Source organism: Magallana gigas, chromosome 7 (assembly GCF_963853765.1).
Source record: "Magallana gigas chromosome 7, xbMagGiga1.1, whole genome shotgun sequence".
In the NCBI taxonomy this organism is placed as follows: Eukaryota; Metazoa; Mollusca; class Bivalvia; order Ostreida; family Ostreidae; genus Magallana; species Magallana gigas.
The window spans coordinates 7,928,047-7,955,078 of NC_088859.1; the positions used below are offsets into that span (position 1 = coordinate 7,928,047).

The 27,032-nt window shown below is 33.3% G+C and overlaps 2 protein-coding genes across 7 annotated transcripts in view; one reads left to right on the plus strand and one right to left on the minus strand.

Moving 5' to 3' along the window:
- LOC105335814 (leukemia inhibitory factor receptor) overlaps positions 1–4,821 on the plus strand; it is a 42,807-nt gene extending 37,986 nt beyond the window's left edge. For all 6 annotated transcript variants that reach the window (XM_034456063.2, XM_034456064.2, XM_034456061.2 and 3 more), the window contains one exon: positions 940–4,821. In XM_034456063.2, coding sequence (XP_034311954.2) covers positions 940–1,322 — 383 coding nt within the window. In that variant the 3' untranslated portion in view covers positions 1,323–4,821. The remainder of the gene's footprint in view (positions 1–939) is intronic.
- A 2,880-nt stretch (positions 4,822–7,701) lies between these two features.
- Positions 7,702–24,446, minus strand: LOC105335811 (potassium voltage-gated channel protein Shaw). The gene is made up of 3 exons (XM_034456075.2): positions 24,172–24,446; positions 10,990–11,255; positions 7,702–10,521 (listed from the first exon to the last, which is right to left on the minus strand). Exons 1-3 carry the CDS (start codon positions 24,443–24,445, stop codon positions 9,409–9,411), a joined length of 1,653 nt encoding a protein of 550 aa, XP_034311966.1. The 5' UTR covers position 24,446; the 3' UTR covers positions 7,702–9,408.
- Positions 24,447–27,032: the final 2,586 nt, after the last annotated feature.

The following is a 27,032-nucleotide window of genomic DNA, read 5'->3' on the forward strand; positions in this document are numbered from 1 at the left end:
TACAATATTATTACTTATTAGGTTAGTTACTGTTCGCTTCGCCATCTATGAGATTGATCAACCCAATATATTTCCATAGTGAGTCAGTAACCAACCTGATAAGTGTTTTGTTTTTCCCGAGGACTATCAATCGACATATTTATTCACAAATAGCGATGATCTACGCCAAGCCATGTACAAGATGCCTAACATCTCGTCTAATTTTACTCATTAAACTCTTTAAAATTTTCAATCTCACCTTTCAAATACTCCTTAAAAATCTTTGCTTCACCCATGTTTACTTACAATGTTTTGTTGCTATTCAATTTTAAATGTTTTCTCCCTTTCCCTGCAGAGATTTGAGCAAATTTCAACGCTGCCATTTTGTTCTGCTCCAAACAAACCAATGTGACTTCAATATTCTAAGGGCAACTACTCTAATTTTAAAGAATTTCAAAGGGCAACTACTCCAAATACTTTAAGAACTTACGGCAAGCGGTTACATGTAATGTAGTAAATACTATGAAATGTTGAAATGAGTAAGCGAAGCGTCGGCTAATGATAGCCATATTGCCTAATATTATTTCTCACCGAACAAATATAGAGATATATGAGGCAATCACATGCTATGTTTAAACCAATGAAAGTGTGACATTTCAGTCCAAGGGAAAACAAAATATTGTAGTGTATTTGTAAAAATGTATGAAATTTTCATACAATACTATACAAGATTTTGTCAAACCATACAACAGTATCCAATATTTTATTTATGGTCATTAACCATGATTTTCATATAATATGATAAAGGTGATCTCATAAAGGTGATGTCTTGTCTCTGTGAGCTTTGTAATCTGTGATTACCTATGATTGTTGATCACACGTATCTACTTACGACAATTTAAGATGAAGTTATGCTGTTTATGTAATTAAACAATCAAAGTAAAGACTTTCTTATTTCAGGAACAGATGATGAATTGTTGATATCATCACAAGATCCTGAATCAAGTGGATGTGGTAAAGACTCCACAGAATTTGATCTCAAATCTCCTCAATCCATAATACACAGTGCAAAAACACAACAGGTGCTCAGTGAAGCTGCATTAACTTCATTCCCTGCAAGTAATACACCAGTCCTTCAAAGCTGTGCCAATTCCCCCTCTCCTCCTCCTCTAGGGGACCTGGCAGATTCCTCCAGTCCCACTGAGGACTCTGTGGGTCAGCCCTCCTCTACGTCGGGGGCCTCGGTAACCAGCTCTACCTCTGATTACAACGAGGGTGGATACAAAGCTGTGGAATTAGACAGTGGGTGGACCTCATCTATCCAGTCCTCCGCCTACCATTGAAAGGCACATTTACTGATGTAAAACCTACCTAACTTTTAGGTTTTAGGTGATCATTTGTTTTCTCTGTTACAGTACATTAAGTGTGCATGTGCCAAATCCATGGAATGTATGTTCATGAGTATTTTCCTTATATACTTGTATCTTAATAAGAAAAATGGTGGGTTTTTTTTGTTAATTTCATTCCTGCTTTTGTTGATAATTACAGAAAATACCAAGCTGTTAACTTTTTTAAAGTTACTATGGTTACTTTTAATGATTTGCATCCATTGAAAAATCTGTGAATCAGTTATGCATTATCAATCAGCTATTCTATTCATATATATAAATATGAACATGATAAGGCAGCATCGAGTGTCTCATTTTTGACATGACCTACTTGTAAGGTGTATACCTTTAATATACATGTAAACAGGACAGTATGGAAAACATCTTATACATGTACTTAAAAATATCAATATAAATGAAAGTATAAGAAAGTATAAATTGTATATAATTTATTTAACAATGTATTCATCATTTTAAAAATATACAGTTTTTACCATAAAATGCATTATTATTTTTTTCATAAAGAAAATCAAGACTTTTTATATTCCCAATGGTTCAGACTTCTAATTTGACTTACAGATAAAAAAAAAAGTTGGCTTTTACTGATTGCAATCGCTTTACTTTATTAAGAATTCTGGAAGAGAAATACAGAGTTATATTTAATCTAATTATATTTAATTTTATTTTTATTGGGGGTTTTTCTAATACATCCCAAAATTGAAGTATCCTTTAACTCCTGAAGGGGTATTTACAACATCTTGTACGCATGTGGACCAAAATGTAAACATTTCATAAACTGACTTGTTATACAAGATACAAAAAGCAAGTTAGTTATTGTTGAATTTATTTTTCCTCTGTGCAAGGTATGCTTAGAATTAACTGAGGAAAGAACATATCAAGGCATCTTGCCTGCTGTTCAATCCTCTTCAATGTATATTTGTATGCTTAAATAATAAATAGAATACTTCTTATATTAACTTTAAGATAAATATTGTCATAATTAAAAGCAAAATTTTTTATTATAAGTGCACCTTAACTAATGAATGCTTTAAGATTTTGAACAAAAGAGTTTGAAATATGAAGTTAAAGTAAATGAAGTGAAGATATTGTATAAAAATCATGGTGCTACTGGATTTTTAAAGTTTAGAAAATTGAACTTCACGAGGCATTAAAATAGAAAACTTGCATGATTTAAATGTACTATTGACATCTCAAGAAAATATAACATCAAAATTATACTTTCATATAATTTTTTGCTTTTTGATTAATGTGATTGTTGTTTCATATATATTTTGATATTGTATAGCAACTAACTATGCACAAAGCATTTTAAAAGGAACCTTCTGATATATTGTACCTTCTGATGTTTATGACAAACTACACAATGCTTGTATTTTGCTTTGGGTTTTTTTCAGGGGTATGCAAACCTGTTTCAATTTCCCTTTGCTTCAATTTTGTATATCATTTTGACAAATTAACTGCTGGAGATCTAGTCATTATTGCTTATTGATAACACATGTGAGTCAATATTATACTGTCAGGTTAAATTTAATACAGAAACAGGTGCATCCTGTGTAGACAGGGGTGATGTTGGAGACAGATATTTGTTTGAACAAATGGCAGAATATGATGACTGCAAATTCTGTAACTAAATGCATATTTAAGATTTAGTATGTTAACCTTTTATTTACCTCTGTTTATTACTGAATTTTACAAGTACATTGTTGATCAAAAAGTTTGTTTTGATATTTGCTTTTCTTAAAGTTTTTTTTGTAAGAAATGTACAATTTACAGTGTTTTGTACACATACCGGTACCTTGAACAATTGTGCTTCACTGGAATTCAAGTGAAAAAGATCAATTTTTTTAATTATACGTGAAATTCACATAAAAATCTTGTTCAGCACAACTGCCTGCATTTGTCACGTTTGATTTATAACTTGACTCAAAAAAGTTTCTAGGCATAGTTTTTGCAAAAGTTCCATTTTTGAAAATTTCATTTTTACATTTGGGTTTTTATCATAAATACTAAAATTAATGAGATTTTAATTTTTTTAAAATTGGTATTGGGTTTTGATTTTTGTTTTAATTTGTTATAGTTTTTTGCACTGGTAGAGAGTAATAGTTGAAAGAATATTGATTTTCTTCACAAATGGAAGAATTGTTCAAAACACTGAACGGCAGTCGTATATTTTTTTTGTAACTGGATTAAGCTCTTCTAACTGACCTTATAAGTATTGATTTAAGTCTTGTGGTGTCATGTGTTAAAACCTTTAAGAATATCCTGGAGATAAACAGTTATTAAGTTTTGAAAAGCTGAAATGACCTCTACTTTAATGTTTTAATGGAGTATTTTGAACACAAGAAGTTCTCTTTGTATTAGAATTGTGTAATTTTTGAAACCAAAATGAATTTTCATGCAAGGACAAAAATGTAATGTACGCATTTAATAACTCTACAATTAATCTTTTTGATTGATTGGTTTTTTTTTCAAATATTTTAGGTCACCTGGGTCAACCCATGTGAACTATTGCCATTCATACTATGCCATCATTTAGCAATTTTACATTTTTGTAATAGTTTTTATGAAATCTGTAAAAATTGATGTTTAAATACTTTTGAAAAACTATATTCTTCTCTTGCTACTGGTTATCCAGTAGGCAAACTGCGTGAATAAACTTGAGCATTGAGACTTCTAATAAAGCTGAAATATTTTATTTTATTTTTTTATTTTGCCTTGCTGCTTGGCGACTTGCAGACAGAATATTTGCATGGCAAGAATAGAAAGCATGGGAACCTCTGTTTATATTAGCCAGACCTATATAAACCTTTCTTTTTAGGAACACATTTTCTTCTTTCATAAATTCATACTCCATTGAATATTGATTCAATTGTCATTCTGTGAATCCTTTACAGGGTTGTATTTATATCTCTATTTCTATTTTCATACCTTTATAAAACATGTGTGCCCCATTTTTTATAAAAAAAAAAAATTCTGCTGTTGTTTTTGTTTTTTTAGTTTCGTTTTCTGATTTTATACTTTTTACCCATTAGATCTGTTTAAGCTGACAATAGATCTGTTTAAGCCTCTGATATTTTTTTGTACATTATATTTTCCAAGCTGTTTTTAATTGATTTTAAATTATAGCCATTTCAATACGTATACTAGTTTTTAAAATTAAAAAGGCATTGGTTCAGAAGTAAAGGTAGGTGATAGGTGTTAATAAATATGTAAGTGATATATTATATTTTGAAATTGAACAAACCCTTACATTGTTGATTGTGTTTCGTTTGTTATGCATGTCAGTAGATGAATTACGTATACCACATTGCAGTGCACGATCTGAATAGTCAGCACATGTTTCTAGTCTTGTAGAAGTGTATGCATGTTTATTATAGTAAACAATGATTCAAGTGTGTTTTGTTGTTTTATTAAATATCTACAGATGATTTGAGTTTGGAAATTGAAATGTACATGCTCTTTATTTACGTTGCTATGGGGTGGGTTCAGATCTAGAGTCCTGCCGTTGGCAGACAAAAGTTACCAAGCATTGTAATATACTGGCACTATACCAGTTATCGACTATAATTTTACGTTTTCTTTTTGTGTTTCCTTATTTCTTAATATATTTGAATAAAACTTGACATACTTTGAATGGTGAACTCCTTATTTATCCATCGTTAGATTATATCAACATTTAGAACCCAAACATATTGTTTTTGTGCTATTTAGCAAGCTCCGAATTTGCCGAGTTTTTACGATTTACTGTACCAGTTATCGGCTTCGTGATAATAACCCAGTAAAATTCCTTAACATGTTGATTTCATATTCTGCAAAGTGAAAATTGAATTATGTCCATTGCAGGGTCAGCCTAAAGGTCGTAGGGGTTACTATACATATAAACAAAACTCATAAAATTATCCGTTTATCATCATACGGTAATACATAAAAACGTATGATGTTCAATACATAATTGTGCAATTAGGCGTTCAACTGCACCATGAATCCTTCAGAATTTAGTGAATTCCTATTGTTGAGAAATTTAATATGCATTGATATTATATGTCAAATCAAAGAAGGGATATAATAACGTATCACAAAGAGGTCATATTCTATTTTTAACTTATTACGTCACTTTCCCCACTGCTGAACGTGCAAAGATGTAAATCAGCGGTAAACAATGATCGTTTAAGCTCATGTTTAAAACATATTCAAGAAAGTTTTCAAGCAAACTTACTTTTCTTTATTCGAAACAGACGACTGAATTAAAAAATCTCGGAAAGTCGCGTGCTATAAACCCGAACCCTCAGTTTAGCCGATAATTGGTCTTAGCCGATAACTGGTACAGTGCCAGTATACCAAAAATGCAACTGAATAAAATTTCTTTCCATGTATGTAGGCATGTTGCAGGTGTTTGGGGGGCATTGGTTGGAATATGACTGCCATCTAAACCACCAAAAACATTGTGAAATTGAAAGATTTCTCCAATTATTTCTATCTATTCGGCCTTAATATTTTTTTAAGGAGGAGAATATACATGTACTCTATAAAAAAAACTTCCTTTTAAAGATGTTCTAAAATCGATCAGCCATACACCGAAAGCTCAACGTAGTTTTCATTAAACACCAATAGTTCCTTTTCAACATTAGGGATGGGACCATTTAGATTGTTGTTGGAATTAACCATAGCATTGACTTTCAAATGTGTCCCTGGACAAACGGTATAAAAATCATCGGGTGTCTATATTATGATATTGTAATGACTCTCTCTAGCCATGTTTTTCTAATGATCTACACACGTTTTGCGGGAGAAAAAAATGTAAGGAAAAAACCACTTAAATTATTGTACACAAATTATGTTTCCGAATGTATCCTTTTGGTGCAAAATGATCAACGAGGCAAAAATATCGCATCTTGTTTAGACATTTTCCGCTAAATAATCGGCCAAAGGTACCATTGTTAACACTGGTAAATGTCCCAATATTCGTTCAAAGTATATATATTACCATTGGCAAACAGGTATTGGTACCACTGGAAATACTCTGAACGCACCCATATGATAAAGATATACATGCGCGGATCTAGAATGAGGGTTATGGGGGGGGGGGTGCGGACCCCCTCCCCCTGTAAAATTCAAATTTCTTTAAATTACATTATAAAATTACCAAAAATATGCCTTGGACCCCCTGGCAAACTCAAATAACCGCCCCCCCCCCCCCCCCCGGAAGATTTTTCTGGACCCGTGCATGATTGAAATGCACCAACTTAACTATTCATGTGATTGATTTCTGCACAATAAAACTATACAGTTCAGAATCCGATATAATTCCCAACTATTGGAGTATCAACTCATGTACTAGTTGAAATTTCTAACACCCCGGCCCAGGCTCGTGTTTGTATTATAATGTTGATAATTCTAATCAATCTTACCATGACAATGATCAAACATGAAGAAAAAGTAGTAACAAAGCATTTTATGAAAAACTTTATATAAAAAAATCATTTAAGAACTTTTTGAAAGAATCAAGAAGGTGCAGGTACTCTGAGACATAAAACTCACAACATTAATACCTCATACGTTCCCCATTGGGCTAATAGCAGCATCTCATAGAGATGGGTACCAACATGTAGCTACACAAGATATAGTATTATATTCGGTATGAGTGGACTCGATACAATGTCCATTTCTTATGGAGGATCAAAGCGTGCGTATGACGACAGTGTATTCGGTAAATAAGTACATTTATAATTCCCTTCCACCATCGCTTGAATGCATCTATTGGCTTCAATTTGATTATCTTCCGGAATTAAGCGGTTTTCCTTACCTAGATCGATAGAAAGTGCACAACGAACAAACTGTGTTCCAAACAATGCGATAATTGTAAAACTTGGCATCATGCACAGCACAGGCTGATACTGGCATACTAATAGGGGTGGCATCTATCGAATACCAAGTCACCACGTTTACTGCGATAACTATCTCGAATTCAGTACTGTCCAACTAGTCAGAAAACTTCGTGATCATGTACGCGTCGGTCACGATAAAAAGACAAAAATTTGTTGGGTAAAGTCGGATCATTTTAAGGTCACCTGGTCCTCTGCCTCTACCAAGACAAATACCAATTTCTGCCTGCTTTATAAATTTATATGGCCTTGTCATTATTTAGGACAACGAAGATGGACCCAATGCACCTTCTATGCACGAATTTGGTCCTACCAGTATCTTGAACAATGCAATGAATTCTGATATTCTCATCCACTGTTATACATGTAGAATTGCAATGAAGTCCAATCTTGTAGCTTTTCTAATACTATTCAAAGAAATATGAGTCGTATAGCCTTTAAACTCAATTTTATTGAGATATAAATAGCAGCAAATAAACAATAAAAGTATAACAATTTGTAAAATTTCAAGTGGAATGATTATCTGAAGTTTTCGTGCGCTGACACCAATGCAAAGTTGAAGCGTTGGTCTGCAATGTGTAAAAAAGATTAAAGAAAACAATACAAACACAGTCACCGTGAGAGCACTTGTAATGTCTACACAGCCCAATCATGCCTCACATAATATCACGTGAACTTTCATGCGCTATGTTATGCTAATCATGTCATTATATACCCTTATCTTGAAACTCTTTCACTTGAATTCCAATATTGGCGCTTTTTTTCACGTGAAATTTAGGTGGGACACATTTGCGTGTGTACATGTATATCAAAGTGAGCAAAAGTGAGAAAAAAATGACAAGTATACACAAAGTACCAAGTGCTTACGTAAAAGTTACATCAACACTTCAACATGATTGTTGTACTGTACAAGTATGTAGAATATTGCTTCATTAACACGAAAACGTGTCTTGCAAGTCACGTGACTTCTTCGGACATACCATACGAGTTTCATCTGCTCTTATAGAAGAAAACACTTATAATGGACTGCTATAACACATTCCAAAATCATCAAAGGTGACATTGTTTACATGTAAAATCGATAAGTAAAAATGGAAGTTTAAATGCTTAGATGATTAGTTAAACAATACACAGTTAATTGCACACTAACAGACACGTATAAAAAATCAATTGTGACTATGAGCAGAGTACGAGTAAAAAAAAGTGAACAATAAAAATTCATAAAATGTTCGTTGATGAGACACAGTATAGATCTGTCCATGCAATCAACATTCAATCAATCATCCTGAAATATAAATTGCATATAGACCCACTTTCCCAACAACATTTATTAATAAGTATATGATATTTACTACATAAGTGTACAATTATGGCATCGACTGTACCTATAGCTTTCTATTTGCGAGTAATCGGATCATCTGGTTGGGTAACCACGTGACTCATGAGTTTGATCACGTGTTCACCAAACTACATACCCTAGTAAAGTTTTTACCACAATGGGAAAAGACTTGATGTAAACTGGCAAGATAATTGTGATAAGTACTAGTTTATTCCAATGCAATTTACCGAGACACTGGTAGTAGTCTTGCTCTGAAGAGAACAATGCCATTTTCAATCGTTTGATATCATAAAGATTAAAAAAACACCTTGCAATAAAAAAAAAAGATCTGCGACGATGCACCCAGTGTGTCCAAGGAGCCTGGCGTACATTACAAAATATTATTATTGATGGTAACAATGCGTTCAAGTTTTAATTCCACCACTGCTTTTACTACTTTTCACAACATTAATCTTGCATAGCATAAAATATTTAAAATTTGTACGACATAATCGGTTTCATATCTATTAATCTAATCAGTCATGCTTTAGTATCTATCGAAATCTCGACTGGGTTCCTTTGCAAGAAAAAAAAACAGGTCTTTTTAATGTTTAGCAGTTGCAACATGAAATTAAGACTTTACCTAGTTGATAAAAAGTTAAAAATCCAAAAAAAGCATATAAAACACTTTGACGAGAACTCGTGTATTAAAGTAAGCATAGAATATTTAATGATGTTGCCTCTTAAACTATGATGATTTAATATGAAATTCAGACCATATTTGTTTAAAATTATCCCATAATGTTCCGGGAGAACTTTATCAAAGCGTTGTTTCCCCTGCATATGTAACCCCGTCATCACTCTTTGCTTTACTACTGTTATTTCTAACAAAATCGAATTCACTGTTGCATATTCGTCGCTCACATATATCTATCAAGGAGTTCGATTCCGGAATTCGTCTCAATATTGGAGAATACTGGGGACTTCCGGATTTAGATGTCAACTTCCGAATAGCATGAGTTCCATTCATGTAAGCTTCGACAACTAGAGACCCGCTTGATAATTTCCGTTTTTCGTCAAATTCCTTTTCTCGATCCCGGTCATCGAGGGAAGAAGCAAGAGATTCATCCGAGTCGGAAGAAGGAGGGCCTGTTGTCCCTTTTGAGCGTACATGTGTATAGAAAAGTGTAAAATTATTGGATATAACTGGAATTGTGAGAGCTATCATAAGAACACCCGCCACAGCGCATGCTGTGCCCACTATGTAACCAACAGTCGTCGTCGGGTGTTTGTCTCCATAGCCAACGGTTGTCATGGTGATTAACGCCCACCAAAACCCAAGAGGAATGGTTGAAATAGTCTCAGGCGCACCTGAGTTTATGTTATGCCGCTCTGCATAGTAAATCAAGGAGGAAAATATCAACATCCCGATAATAAGAAAAATTGCAAGCATGAGAAGTTCTTGCAGACTTGCCTTTAACGCATACACTAAGATTTTTAACGCCTGGTAATGTTTAACTAAATGAAATATTCGAAACATTCGAACAATACGTAATACAAACATGATTTCAATGATAAGCTGTTCGTTCATGTAGCAAGCGCGATTTTCATCGGAGTTCAAAATTAACTGCATATACAGAGGCACCAGGGCAAGAAGGTCAATGATGTTCATAGCTGAGCGAATGAACTTCAGCTTTTGTGGAGCAAAAACGAAACGGACGACAAGCTCTATCGTAAAATACACAGTACAAATAATGTCTAGGATGTATAGCCCCTCATTCTCCTTGAGTTTTAACACTTTTGTTTTGTTCCCTGGACAGTTCTCGTTCGTGTTGTTGTCCGATATATTGCTTGGTCTTAGACCCGGTAAGGTTTCTAAACAAAACCCGAGGATAGACACGACAACAAAAAGAAGGGAAATAACTCCGTATCCCTGAAAGATAAACGGCGATAGAGTAATTGATAACTAAAAGTATTGGATGAAAAGCATAAGATTTAACACTTTAGTAAATTATTTGTGTAAATTCGAACATTTCATATATCTACATATGCGCAACACAAACAGCGCTAATTCAACGTTATTTTACTTCTATTTCAATTGGTTTTACTTCAACCTAAAAATATCGCCAAAAGACAAACAATGGAAACATTCATCTATTTACAATTAACTTGTTCAATCTATCTGAAATGTGTCCTTAATTTTTTGTATTTTCTTACATTTTGTTAATTTAAAAAAGATCATATGAACAACTCCAGTAGTGTTTTTCCAGGAATAATTAAGTTTGTCCTTGTTTAAAAGAACCAGATCGCAAAATATAAATTTCGAAACATCATTTTTTAAAATGCTTGAATTTTGTATTTGCATAAAAATTTCCCAAAGTTATGTATTCTTCCGACTCACCATTGCTAATTTGGAAGTTCTTGGATGCTCGAGAATTAACCACATCTGCATTTGGAATTTCTTCCATCCTTCAAATTTACTAACATCTAAGGAGAAGGTTTCTTTTTTTAGACTGCGCTGGAAGGAGTCTAGAATGCGTTTGTTTTCTATGTAAGACCGGTAGTGACGCCAGCAACAAGCCTTGATGACATGTTGATCCACCTGCCAGAAATCCAACTCCCGCATCACCACTGCGCCGCATACTTCGAGAGGTACGTGTAATTCACCTGGAATAATATTCAAACACCTTTTTTAGATTTAAACAAATAAACGGTTTTTATTTAATTGTTTCTTTTTTAATTTCATTTTTATTTATTTTCATTTTTAATTTTTTTTTTTTGGTACAAAAACCGTTTAGTTTGACCTTGAAATGCTTAACCAATGATTTTCCAAACAGTATTGAACTCTTACATTGCAACAATAGATGTACCGGCACATTGTTTCTCGGTAACGGACAGGTTGTCTTTATTGCTTACATAAATTTTTTTAAAAATTAATTGCAACATTTTCCCTTAATTTTATCACGTTTGATAATAATTTGATAATAGGAATCTCAGGTTTTGAGACTGATACATATACCAAATGCATGACGAGCTTTATTTGTATGGGTACAAAACCAACTTAGACAGACTGACAGACAATTAACATTATGACAATACACCTTGTTGTGCAGCAGGCGTATATGTATTTATTATAGGAAAAATAATTGGAATCTTAGTGTAACATTCTAAATTTCTTCTCTGCAGCTGAAACAACACGATAATTCTAAAAATGTTCTTTGTACAATTGCTAATGGAACTATGAGAACGAAGAAAACGGTAAAAATAATATATACTGTACTGATAAACGAATTCCAAGTACCTACACTCTGCTGACAGTAACTCAAAATATGTGATACTCGATGTTTCTATGAAAAAGAGATGGACGTTAAAGAGAAAATCATTAGTTACAATTACATCGAATTGTGATGTTATAAATACTTTTTTACAAAAATAATATAATAAATACGAAATAGGAGATGCAGCTAATGATGAATTGCCGTGAGCCGGGGTATTTTTTTTTCCTGCATGACACAAACTTCGGAGAGGATGCGGTAAATTAGTAACCATCTTACATGTATTTGCGTCAGCATTTTTTTTTTTTATTTTTATGGCTTAATTTTTTGTGATTCAAAAAATAAAAATCTTATGGCAAACAATATCAGATATAATTTCTGCAGGTTTTTTATTTTCCAAGTGAAAAAGCGAAAATTAGATAATCGCAAAACTCGGATATACGGTACTTAAACTTCGACTTATATGTTAATGTTTCCCATAATAATGGATGGCAGATTTATTAGTTAATCGGCACCTTTATCAGGTTAATGCTGGTTACCTGACCATATAAAGTTAAATTTTCTACAACCATTATGTATAATGACCACCATCATATTTTAACAAAATGAATTCAATAGCGTGATAGTGTCCATAATTAGATATTGATAGCGCTTATAAAAAATTCAACACGACTCTCTTTGACACACACTAAATGTTATGCAAAAGCCTGTGCTATAACACGGAATGGTTAACCCGCTTTTGTTTGTTTTTTAGTCTCCGTTGCAGTGTTAAGTGAATAGCGACATAAGCTTTCAATGTTTTATGAGTTTTTCCTTCTCCCGGGTGACGAATGTGAGAAGCCGACGTCACTGTCCAGATTTGGCGGGATAACAAATGTCCCACGTGACTCAGTCATCATACACAAATCAGCAAGGACCGCGCAATTTGCACCATCAATAATACATGAACAATAGCGAACCAACACGACCTAATTAAATTAAGAATATATTGATACAAGCTCTTGCATATCTCATAAGTCAGTGATAAGATTTCACAATCTCCCGTGGGACGCTTAAAAATAGTCACATGACATGCGAGCAAGCCATCTTGTAATCTTACTGTCACTGGCAACAAAAAATTGAAACAACGGTAGCATTAAGTAGAAACTCTGGTTGACGGTGTAGCATAACAAAGCTTTCCGCAGCTTGACTGGGCAATGATATTAACTACACTCGCTAGTATGTATCGATATCTGCACTGCACGAGGCTGCACATGGAAGCGCTGTGCTGCTATTCATCCCTTCATCGATTAAACGAGTTGATCTCAAAACAAGACAGACGTGCTCTCTATATCTGTCTGGTTTCATTGCTCGTAGATTGCAGAACAATGCTGCATTCTCCTTTTTTTCAAAAAGGGATAACTAGATTTTAAGAATAAATAAACTGTTTACATTTTAAAACTGTAAATTCGATAAGATTGTTATTCTGAATAATTTATGAACACTTTCAGTACTATTATCGCCACACCAAATCACTTCTCCTACTCAGATTTTTCATTGTACTGTACTTCTCACTAAAATGGAAATGCTAATTACTACATAATATGCTGTCAGAAATTTCTGGGATGCTCAGATTTAGGCGAGAAGTAAAAATATCAAGGTTACCGCTGTCATTATCATAAGATCTTTGCAACCCCACCCCTCCAACCCTCCAATCAAACGGTACCAACCAAAATTCAAATTCTTTAAGCATATACATGAACAAGTTTTATTAGACGATCATATTTCAAAAGTATGTTATTTGTTTTAAAAGCATGACAGTATAAGTCTCTTTATACTCTGTTTATTTTTTTTTAAATTGTCCAAAAACAGATGGAAAGTGACATTTTCCTAATCGAATCGGACCGACTCATAAAATACCTCAAAATTTGAAGAAAAAAAATGAGATCCAAAAAAAGGTGTTGAATAGCTCTCAAAATGAAAATAGAGTTCTAATCATAGAATGTTCTTCTTAAAAATACATTTGAACAGTTTTTTATTTACTCAGCCTTTATGTAATAATCTGAAAGGCCAATCAAACTCTACATCTATTTTTTTTTCGCGTTACTTATTATTTGCGACGTACATTGATGACCAAATTTGCAGAGACTTCCTTAAATGGGCATGGTCACGATTTTGGTCAAATTTTATTTTTCTGTTTTTATTATTTGCAATGGTTTAGAATTGCATTTCTTATGATCAAATTAAATTTGGGTGCCAGTCGATGTGTTTTAAGCAAGATACAGGGCATACAATTCTTTGTCAAGTGAACAGGGCTCGTGTCCTGTTTTTTTTTTTTTTACATAGGTTCAATATACCAGTAAAAAAAAATTTCAAGCTGATTTATCTATCTTCTTATTCATTTTTCAACATTCAAAATGTAAACAAAAGCTTTGTTTACATAGCGAAGAATTGTAAGCCCTGTATCTTGCTTATAACTCAACAAATGACACTCAAATTTTGGTTGCCTATTAAAAATGCCCTACTGAAGCATTGTAAACATTAAAATCGAGAAAAATAATTTTTGACCAAATCGTGACCATATCCCTTTAAGGTATTCAATGTATAATGAAGGGATATTGAACAATTTTGAATCATTTTAAACCAGTTAAATATATATTGCTAGATAACAATGAAAGTGAAATGACTGAAAACATATACGAAGGCAGTTATTTTGCACCTTTAATTTTCTAAAGAGTTATCTCCCCTTGACGAAAACAAACAAAATTTTAATTTCGTCAAAATATCTGCGGTAAAAGATTAATTTTATTTCATATTTGAAATAAGAGAAAGTTTATGCAGGTATTAAGCAAGAGTTAATTTTTACAATATCTTAATAAAACATACGTTGCCCATAGACTTCAATGCAAAATTTAAGGTGTAATTAATTGGACCATAATCAAAATTATGAAATTTTCTTTGGATTATTTTTATTTGATACCTTCAAAATGGTATCATGATTAAGAGTATTGGACCATTCATTTATTAGGTACCGTACAAAATGTGGTCGTTATACATTGAATACCTTAAGTGAACCAGACTGTCATTGAGCAAGGTTGTACGACTGACAGACGAACTAGAATACATGTAATAACAATTACATGTAGTATACCGATTTGGGTAGATCTTATCACGTGAACATTTTCTTGGCCCAAGTAAATGATTTCATTCTATCGACGAGATTTATAACACCTACATCGAATTCCTACTACTATTATAATTATGTGACAAACAAAGCCTGCTGATTTGGTGTCCCTGCCGCCGATTTAATATATTGTTCAGGGAATAACAGTGCATGCAGTATTTATCTAGTTCAAATGTTCTTGTTTTGAGTCCTTTGTATCCATAATAATATTTAAGTCATGTAAAAAGATGCATTAGGTCACTGGTTACACTTTAATGTTTTTTTACTATAATAGCCTCTTTGGATAAAAAAAAGAGATTTTACACGATAATTTAAAAGGCGAAAAACAACCAAGAAATAAAAAACAAATTTTACCAATCTTAGTGTGTAAGCGCCCTTTTTTATGCAGGGTTCTTTTCAACAAAGTTCAGCTGTCACAAATTTTATTTAGTCGAGTTCATTGGAAAGAACTCCTAGAATTATGAAGTTAGAAAGCATTTGACAAACCCTTGGGATTTCAAGATGATGAAAAATAGAATAGCTGTGGTTCTGGGTGGTTCAGTGGTTTTGTATCGTGCCTCTCCAAGGATTCCAAATTAATTTACGGATTATGTAGTCTGACAGATGAGCATGAAATCGATAGCTTTAGTCCAAAAAGTCGAGCAGCCCATGATCTCAACAGCTCAATGATTTGTTTCTTGATATTATATCAAATTTCCATCACCATCTCCTCACACCGACTTATGTTTTTGGCATATTACATTGTATACTCCATTTGGTCATAATGCAGCGTTTGAAGAGAGCTGCAGCGCTGCTCTTGTGTCGTTTAAACGCTCCATTGTACTGTCACTTGTCACTTTTGTATCAAACAATTTTGCTCAGAATGTGCCTGAAGTCAATTTTTGTTAAACACCAATTTGAAAACCCATTTTTCCCCTCTGGGGATAACAACACCAAAGCTGGCACAGTGATCGACTAATTGTTTACACTATGTTTGCGTAGCTTCATCATCATTGATACATTATTTGATTCTCATGTCTCAGTTCTGTTACCACCACATCCTTTAAATGCCGCTTATTCCGTATGGTAGAAGTTTAAGGTTCGAATCCAAATTACTCAAATTCTGAGTTGATTACAACGAAACACTCAATTAAAAAAATCTTTTGAATTGAGACCCAATGTCAACAGTAAATTTTCCCAAGAAATGACTGCTATGAGAAAGCTTTCTCAAAACCTTTAAGTTTTTGTGTAGCATCACCTTTTAAAAACTGTATGGACATAATGCTATTTATGCTAATTCACACGGTTACCAAAGTGTTCTCGATGGCATCACATGAAAATACTTTAAACCGAAATGCTAAAAGTTTATCTCTTTTTTTTTTTTTTAATTTTTACAAAGACGCAGGCAAATCCAACGGGGTATTTTGCATTCATCCATACAACAATTATGGCTTGTGCAGAAAAAGAAGCATTTCATAATGTTTAACGATCTGCCTTTTTGTAATTTTAGTACATGTTAATCATGGCTGCTGTCACTTCTATTTTTAAAAAATGCCATTGCCGATAACCCTACAGTGTGTATGTGTAAATTTATAGACCTATCAATACATTTAGTAAGGTGTCGTTCACAGAGCTTGCATGGTACATGGATATTTTTTGGAGGGGGTGTGGTGTATGTTGTTGAGTTCAAATCTATGATGATATAGGACTAGTCAGAGACATCGCTCAGAATGTCTCTGCAATATCGTCACTGGGGCCAGACTTATTGATCTTCAACTTGTTGCTTCAATAAATAGGTATTCGAATCATAATTCCGTTACAAGCTTCATCAAAAATTTATAGCTACATATGAAACCTCATTCTTCGGGTTAACGGTTGCTTTGTTCACCTATATAGCAGGTTAATGCCCCTGAGAAGACATCCAAGCAGAGCATCTCGAATTCCTGATACCGAAAACGAGGCTGATTTTCTTTTAAGCCCCATCTCCCCGATTAATCATGAAGGTTAAGTGTTTTACATTGATTCATGTCTAGCTGTGATTTACATGGCTTGAAAAATGAACGTGAGAATTGAGAAAATATTTTTATCAAATTATTTATATATCGAGTTTTAAAATGCTAGGGAAAAAGTATTGTATAAATGCAGTGCTCTCCTAAATAACTATATCTGATTCGACGGAAAGTCGATCTCGGAAGAGAAGCCCCTCTTCTGCCTTGCTGTTAACATCCGAAGTGAATCGGAGAATCCCCTGAAATGCATGATTATCCCTCCATATACAGATTAACTATACCGTACCCAGTCAGCATTTTTAAGACAAATTCGTATCTGTCTGATCTTCAGCAAAAAAAATTGCAGTGTTATTTTAGATACTAAAGGACTTGAAAAAAAAATGGGTGACAGGATGCCTATTTTTCCTGTAATTAAGAAAATAGTATATTCATATAGGTGCTTTCCCGTTTATCGGCAAATTAAGCCCACGTGTATATGAACAAGAATTTTCATGCCTTGTAACTATTAATAATATTGCCCCATGAATGTACATGGTTGATGTCACCCCGTGTACATGTATGTATGGTTAATATATTCACGTAAATTGTAATGAAATGATTAAATTGTTCATAACCATTTAAGTCCTTTTTTAGGAAGGTTGACTCTATCTCGTCATATATAAGTAATGTGCTTTCGGTTTCTAATGCTGCTTGATGTATACGTGCATCATATTGCAGCTGTTACCAAGTTAGTGTTTTATAGACGCGTTCAAGACATCGGTTTCAATAATAAAGCTAAATACATACCATTAATTAGAAGACCTGGGAGCTACAGTGCTACCTATTGAAAAAAATTGTAAATTTATTGCGCACAAAAATCTGCACTAGTTTTGGACTGATACCCTTATTTATTACCATTAAATTCTTCATGCAATTTACAACTGATATCGTCTCTTTACTTGCCTCAGACTTTCTCCGGAGTACGCTACCGATCTTGGAAAATCAAGAGTGGTAAATTTTCATCATTTTTACATGTAAACAAACTGCACCACTTCTGCTTTACGGGGCTGGTGATGGTGTTTAAAATATTATCAAAAGCAAGTAAAGAGACGCTATCAGTAGTAAATTGCATGGAAAATTTAATGGACTAATTGTTTTCATATAATTTGCGTATAAATAAAATTAATGGCACTGTACCTCCCAGGTCGTCCATCCGATTTTTTTTTTCAGACCGGGAGCTACAGACTTGCAGCTAGGTACAGGTATGCAGGTGAAGTTTATAATTACAGGTTTATTCAAATGCACCCAATTTAGAATAACCTTGTTCATATCTGCATACTTTTTGTTACTGGTAGAAATGACACATTGAAGAAGAAAAAAAATATTTTTATCAAGAGTAAAAATGTTGCATACTGCCAATATTGAACAAGTACAAACAGATGAGATAAAGGAGATATAAATCTACAATGTCTTCATTCATTTGCACTGTTCAATTAGAAACTTTCTTCAAATTCTATTATAAACCCATTTAAAGTCACATTTAAAACTAATCAAGATATAATTTATTAATCATTTATACTTTCTCAAAAGTCAGAAAATAAACGCCCCTTTCGAAAAATCCATAATTACATTATGTTGCAGACTTATTTTCACATGTAAGATTTTAATATAAAGGCTTGTTGGTGGTGGGGTAATGCACATGCGCAACTTCTCAAACATAAAACGACACTAGAACTCACGTAATTGTAAGCATGTATGTTAAGGAAGGAGTCTTTTCTGGTTTTTGACTTGTCAAAAGTAAATTTGATTTAATGGTAATTAAATCAAGATGAAAGGAAATTAATATACTATATTTTTCTTTCTTTTTTACAATCATACTTGGCATAGAAATAGAAATCAAAGTTTAGAATTTAACAAAGACTATATTTTTAGCGGAACACTGGCGTAGGAAAATATCACATGTTTTTGCAATTCAGAATTGCTGTAGATTCATGAGTCTATTTAACATTTCTTAAACAATACCATTAAAATGATAAGGAACTTGGATTTCAGAATATGTATATGAAATATGATTTGCCTATCAATTTACATTTTTATTAGCTTTTTTAAGCGCTCATTCTATGAATAGATTTGTGTGAAAAATCACTATAATAATAAGATTTTCTCTCTTAATAAATGGTCAATATATTAGCTTTACTGTCAATTTGTATCTTTATGGAAGGTCTTCACACCCCTGCGAATATTATTGTCATTCAAATTTTAGACCATGTGGTTTTATTTGACCCTTTCAGTTTCGCAGTAAAAATAGTATCTCGTGTTTATAGTCTATTCCACAGTATCTTGGTTCTAGTAGTCAAATATAAAATCTAGAGGTTTATTGATTTTAAACTTTATCTTCATTAATTGGTGAATAAAATGTGTTCTAGAAATAAGTGTGACTATACAAAAATTAGTTTTTGTCTGCTGTTGCAACAACTAACATGCTTAAAAGAGATCCCTCCTGAGGATTAATTTTCGATCCGCGCCTGACCTAGTAATAACATCAATAGTGAAACAAACTATACTATTTTATGCAGAATGTTCCTTGAAAATGGCTCGATATACTAAGTTTTATGCAAAACAGACACCCATTATTTTTTTTAAAACATGGTATTGCACATCACAAGCATTAAACATGGTTATGGTTTTATTAAGCAACCAAATGTTTATATTTTCAACCACTCTGCACGTGGTTGAACTCGAACGATAACTATGTTCTGAATATTATCGTTTAATATAAATAACTGCTAGATGGTGAAATAAGACATACATCTTAAAAGCTTTTCTCGTTTTAACATAAATCAAAGTAGGATATGATATGAAAAACGACCAGTACATACGTATTTTGAGAATATTATCCGAACACTTATACTTCCGCTCAAAATTTCACAGGAACTGAACAAATCTCGGTGAAGTCTCGTGAACTTTCATTCGAGCACCTCTGGATTTATTACGTACTTAGCAACGATAAAGAAAACTTTCCGAACACATTCGCAGGGGTGTTCATAATATGTTAAAATCAGAAATATTTTAAAATTGGAAGCATAAAAAAATAATAAAAATATCTTCAAAATTTAAGAAAATTAGAGGAAATGCGGGCTAAGCAATATCAATTTTAGTTTAAATATTAATTCCAATTCAGTAATATAAGATGATAGATATTCTGATATTCTATCATTTCATTGAAGAATAGAAACTTCATATCTTAAACAACTAATGTCTGAAGAACTGCAGATAACTACATTTATTTTTATCATCCTTTAAGTTGAGGAAAAAGGTAGTGACCTTGACCTGACCTTGATGCATAAACAAGAAGGTCAAATTTGATGAGACTGATAGAATCATTGGTTATATGATTTTTTTTTACTGTGTCAAAATTTTATGAATTTCTTAATATAAGAACGATGTCTGATAACGAGAAGACCCCTTGTATTATAATAATGATTTTAATGTGGTAAGGGACACGTGTCGATATCAATGTGGATAAAATTAAAAATACATTAAAGTCAAAAACTTTAACCAATTTAGATTTTTTTTAAATTTAACAATATTTGACCACAAATTATGTTTTAACAATTTTTGGAAAGGTAAATGTAAAATGTATGAAAGCCCCAGCTGGATTTGAACTCATGACTTAAAGACACGTAGTTATCGCCATAACCAGTTATAGGATTGAAAATTTTTGTCAACTTGTTAAGGTATCTCACTACACCTACACTTATACTTTTTAAGACACTACGTCACAAGATGGCGATTTAAATGTTTTGTTAAATTGTTTATATGGTTCGATTGGGTTGTATATCGTCTTAGCTCAGTGGTTAAAGTATTGGGCTTGTGAACCGCAGATCATGAGTTCGAATCCACCTGGAGCTTTTGTTCATGTTAACTTAATTAAATTTTCGAAAATGTAATTTTTCACCCAAAATTGCACATATTTTAGCATATTAGACATAAATACTTTATATCCATTATGATATATATCAAAATCAAGTAAATCTCCGCTGATTTGAAAAAAATATTTAACGGTGTAGTGAGCAACCTTAAAAATCTATTTTAAAATTAGCGGATTAAATTACCTTTGCGTTGACAAATATTTTACTACTCAATGATTTAAAACTTCCATTTGATTCGTTTTCTTTTGATCGCAACGGAAAAGACTTTGTGCAAAGTCCGAAATTTGTAGAACTATTATAAGGTGATTCGAATGATCAGTTGCCTTGTTACAAATCGTTTTAATTAAGTTCTAGTGTTCAAGAATCGTGTCAACACTGTTCAATCTAATTATTTGGTCGATGTTTGTCAAAATTAAAAAAAATCTAAATTGACTAAATTATAAAGCTGGACAAATACATGTATTTGGATTCAGATTTCGACTTATATTATTGAATAGGGCGTAACAATCTGGGATAACAATAGGGACAACGATTTTACAGTGTTGGACAAGGAATCTCAATGAATTCTTTATAAAAGATAAATCATGTATCATTAAATGCATTTACAGAGTGGTGCAATGTAACAATAAAATGAACTTTTTTGTATATTCACGTGACGAACAGCAATGGCGTGGATTTCCCTAAAATTTCTGCATCAATTAAAGGTATGGTGAATTGATACACGATTGATTTGAATTGGAAACAGTGTGTATTTTATTTTTTACTTTTGAAAAGGGGCATGTTTAAATAAAAAGGGTTAAAGAATGGAGAACTGATACCAAAGAACGTGATAATTTGACCGTTTTTGTGTCTGTCTCAAATATGGGGAAAATGTCCAATTTAAAGCAATTACGTATTTATAGACATCGAATTACTGTGCAGGATACATTCTCCCCTGCAATTCTTGAAGATAATATCACACAGCCGACTCTAGAAAAATCATGAGTGATTGATTACAAAGGAAAGCATACGAAACATTCGCATCGAGCCAGAAGTTGAAGTTCTAAAATCGAACAAGAAAACGACACACAACGCTTCCCTATCTTGACATTTGTAATCTGGTTCGGGCGCTCGGCTCTTGATAGATCTAAACACAGAGAAGATACCATATTAGGTAATTTGATGCCCATACTCTTGTTTTGGAGCCAATCCCAATATATTTACGATCTCTTGTAATCATGCAACTGGTAGACGTTTCCGATTGCTGTATTGAAATTTGTGTTCTATAACATTAAATTGCACAATTTCCTGCTAAGTGCCTTTGGCCAATTCATAATATATAATTAAACAGTTAATAATTACCGCATATGCCATGAATAAAATTGATATACCAATTACGTACATATTCAATTGATACTAAGCGACATAATATATATTTATAAAATCTACGTGTTCTGTAGAAGATACAATATTCTTGATGGAACCAGACATGACATGAACTTGGCAGAGCCTTATTATTGATGCACGCTTTATTGACTTGGACTGCTGGTATGTTTATATCAGAGGAAAAGAAATGATTTTATTTGCCAAGTTAGGAAAACCTGACGCAATACTGTCTGCAAAAAAAGCTGTACACGTAAGATTGCGGTATTGTCACGCGCCACCGGGCACTGTGATTCGATTTGATAAATAATTCAGTCTATTACACAAGACTCGAGTCATTAGAGTGATTGTACACGGGTAAAGAAGATTCCTTTCAGACAAGCCTTGTAGTGAGTCTACCCGACCATTTCCTACCGAGGCCGCGCTAAGCGACCATTGTGCTGCTATGAGATATGGTGATATGAAAAATAAACACTGATTCTAGGTCCAAACGATCCCAGGCCTGATCAATGGGTTATCGTTGAAGCTAAACGCTGATCAGACTCTTGGTGCAGAGGAATTCCTGTGTTACATTGCCTAGACCGATATGACAAGTCGGACTCGGCCTGCCAGAAATTTTGTTTAGTACAATGTCCAAGTGAATCTTGTCTTGACATGTTCATTTAGATACTTGCCAATTAAGAAGACAAAGATGTCTTAACAAATTAAACTCAATCATGTTTTAATATTCCCAACACATTTGATCTTTAATCGAGAAAGCATATTATCCAAAAATTGTTTTGGTACATGTGCCACGATGAGAATTAATTTAAGCATTATTGCGGGTATTCAAATTAAATGTATTAGAAAATATTGATAAAAACCTAATCTTAAAGGCCTTTAAATTATGCATGCAGCCTTTGTGAAATCTCTGTCTGGAGAGTGATTGCCCATCCAGATTATCCAAAATTTAAAAAAAGGACATATCAGTGTTGGCTTCACTTGTCCTTGATACTACGAAAGCGTCAAAATGGTGTTTTTATGCTAATAACTTTTGCGTAAGCTAACATTAAATAACTATTCGGTTGTCGTCATTTACTCTGATGTGTAACTATCTAATTATTATGGCCAATATTCAGACACTGTATCTTAAAGTGCCTTGCACATTGATCTGCACAGAATAAACAATTTAACCACGTAATTCATTCTGATATTAATTATTAATAAATGCATGATATGATTGAATTATTTACGTTTTGAATAGCGGTGTTTTATTTCACAATGTTTATAAATAAACAAGTGTACTTTATACTGTGTAGTGATGACATTATCGTTCTACAAATGGCACTCTAGCGACCAAAGTATAATTGCAAGAAAATGGATGGCATAGCAAGATTCGAGATTTATATATATTTTCCAGAGATGACAAATTTTGCTTTTCGAATTTAATGCTAAATTGATGATGTTATCAATGCAGAAAATCCAGCGCTAACTTGACTCTAAAAAATAACCCCCCCCCCCCCCTAAAAAACAACAAAAACAAAAACAGAAACCGATGAGCATGATGAATTGCATTGCGTTGGTTATTGGTCCGTCCCCTATTGTCCTACATCAATATCAGTTTTATACAAGTATATTGTTACAAGAATCATTGATATATTTCACCGAGTACAGAATAATAAAATAAAGAAGTGGCTTAAAAGATCGAATATTAGTTAACTGCTAAGACATTTAATTCATAGATAGTTGGGTATGTGATAATTGTATATCTACATGTATTCATTTGACAATGATTTATCATCTTATTGTATTTGGTCAGCTTTGCAAAAAGACACCCTTTTCATAGGACATATACAATACAGACGATAGTTTAAGTATTAGAAATACAATTTAGGAAGTACTTACCCGTTCTATAGTAATCTATCACAGAATTGAAGACAGATGGATGTCTGTCAAAGAAATATTCATCTCTTCTATGTTTATGCCTCAAATGTCTCTCGGCCAGTCTAGCTAGCCGTGTGTTGGCAATAGTTCGTAGAGTGGAGACGTGCGTCTCATGCCGGACCCCTCCTACATTCAGAATAATCCTTTCACTGTCCCCAGAAATATGCCCATTCTTACGAACCGGGGTGGCGCCAATTTCGTCCAAAATATTAGCCTGAGTTGTCTCATCCTGCATTGCAGGCGTTCACATTGATTAATTGACAAAACGGTTTCTTGAAAAAGTAGCTCTGACCTAAGCGTCCTTCTGCATTAATCAGCTGTAAACGACGCTGATCTCGGTCCACAGACGACACTGTAGCAGAAACCCATCCGGTGACGTGATGCCATTTCTACTCTATTTGGCGAAAAAGAGGCCCATTCTTTTATTAGAGCGATCTGTATCACGTGCCAGACCGTTGTTTTTGGAGGCTCTCCCAGCGGATATGGCGCCTCTTCAACACAGTAGAATCCGCTGGCCGTTGTGAGTAGAATATTCCGTGAGATTCATTACCCTCATCTTTCATACATATATATATTTATTGACTACACATTCCTCCGGCTGCTCGATATAGAGCTCTCTAGCGCTTCACGGATTTGCAATAGCCGAGTTAGGCTCCCATTCTCAAAGAGATGTGATGTCCCTGTAAGGATTAGAATTCTACTTTTCTTTTAATTGCTGCTCTGATATGCCCATTCCGTTTAAGAAATAAAGTGACGAAAAGTAAAAAGTTTACATCTATATTAGCTGGAAACAGAATATAGTCTGTGTAGCTAGCTACGTTCCACTTATTACTATAGTAGATTAATTATAATATTATCGTTATAATCAGAAACAATACAAATATCCATAATTTTGTACGGTCAGCGAGCACGATTATCATTACGATAATATGCAAAGACCTGAATAATGCGAAAACCAGAAAAAAGTGCAGAAAGGCATATGTATATTTACCTTAGCAGTGACTGTTCAGTCCGACAAATTGTCCCATTGCGCGACATTAAGGTAGGTTCTGCACAGTGAATACAATGCAGCGCCAGTTCTATTGATTTTCAGGGGAGTAAAACATCATCTGCAGTAGTATTTGATTAGCAGCCAGTCTTATGGCAAACCCCGTCTCTCTTCAACCTTCAACAAAAAAAAAAAAAAAAAATATACGCTTAAGACTCTTGGACTTGTCATAACAGTTGGAGCAGCCTCAAGAACCCTTAGTGGGGAAAAAATATGGTTTTCTTGTATTCTTAATGGATGCATGCAATATGTCAATACACTTTTCAAAATTGAAAGATGATAATTAATATCGATAGCAAAATGATTTGATGGAAATTCAATCTCACTTTATATTGAGTAGTTCTGTTCCTTTTTCTCCAGTAGACAGAGATTAACAAATAGCGTGAAGTCAAAGTGCTCTTAAGCTTGGATGATTATTTCTGTTAAAGTCTTAAAAAGACTAAAGACTTTAAAAAAACTAAGATAATTTTATGATATTATGAAATAAATGGTATTTTTGGTTACAAGAATTGTACTGTAATACAAATTAATGTACAGTAATTAATAGGATGAAAATTTGTAAATGAAGACTTCAGGTGCTTCTACGCATTAATTAAAAGTTAACTGAATTAAATTTCACTTGGCGGCAGTTTAATCGTGAAATGAAAGGTTTTTAAAAAATGATGAGACAAGAACATATATCGAGCCCGACGTTGAAATAACTGTAGATGTCTCGAGTCTCCCGGGACAAGGACATAAAACAAAGAAACCAATTACTGTGTTCAGACTAGGAGCAGATTAGAAAGTAAAGAGACAAAATGTGGAAAAGGAAATCTCAATCCTGTCAGTGTAAAAAATGTAACACTAGAAAATCCGGTCGGTCCCGGTAGGACTCGAGCAGGCAGGGTTTTGTTTTGTATATGCGTTGACAATTGTTTTCTTGCAATGATTCATAATGTGAGTTTATCATAGTGCGTTGAATTGGCAAACGTTTAGGTTTTTTTAAAAGTATTTTCCCATAACTGTTCTATCAATATTTGATGGTTGTGACAAATTGTAATTTGATAGTGAAATTTTAAAGAAAAAAGTTCAATTTGTGTAATGTTATAATGAAAACAAATAAAAGAGTATAATCAAATATTATGGACTACGTGGGATAATCATAGCTCATTGTTATCAAATGCTTTTTTGCATCTACTTTACGATGTATTTCACTGCAAAATTTCTCTTAAAAAATCAATATCAGCACGTAAACATTTCCCCAAAAGTACGCTTATGTATTCATTCACAATTTTAGCATGATGGAATCACGAACAAGCTAATGAATTTACATGCAGCATAACCATTGTTAAAGTAGTAAACTCCAAATATCGCAACTTACATTAATTAGAAACTTCAGAGCATAATGCGTAACCTAACAACAACACCCGTATAAATTCCTCCAGATCCCAGGTCCCGACATTTATTGCTCATTTCTGCATTAAATATTTATTGAGAACCTTGCGTTTCTCCTCACATTAGGGGTTCTGGGCAGCCTTTTGATCACCGGGACTCAGTAGATGAGAATATATTGGACCGTTGATATTGGTCCAACAGACAGTGCTAGTGATCAGTTCTTTACAAGAGACCTGGAGAAAATTACGACACCGTCATAACTTTTACTCAGCATGTTTTGTCATGTACATGTATGTTGATTGATATAAAAATTAGTGTATACGTTGTACATTAATATTAAATACAGTTGTACATGTATGTTATGCAGTTGCACATGACATGTTATACAGTTGTACATATA

What these genes read in the sequence shown, in the direction of transcription:
- LOC105335811 (XM_034456075.2), bottom strand. Translation starts at nt 24,445, where the DNA reads ATGCAGGATGAGACAACTCAGGCTAATATTTTGGACGAAATTGGCGCC. An exon ending in GATAGATTACTATAGAACGG is followed by an intron (nt 11,256 to 24,171) that starts GTAAGTACTTCC and finishes ATATTATTCCAG; the next exon opens with GTGAATTACACGTACCTCTC. An exon ending in GAACTTCCAAATTAGCAATG is followed by an intron (nt 10,522 to 10,989) that starts GTGAGTCGGAAG and finishes TTTATCTTTCAG; the next exon opens with GGATACGGAGTTATTTCCCT.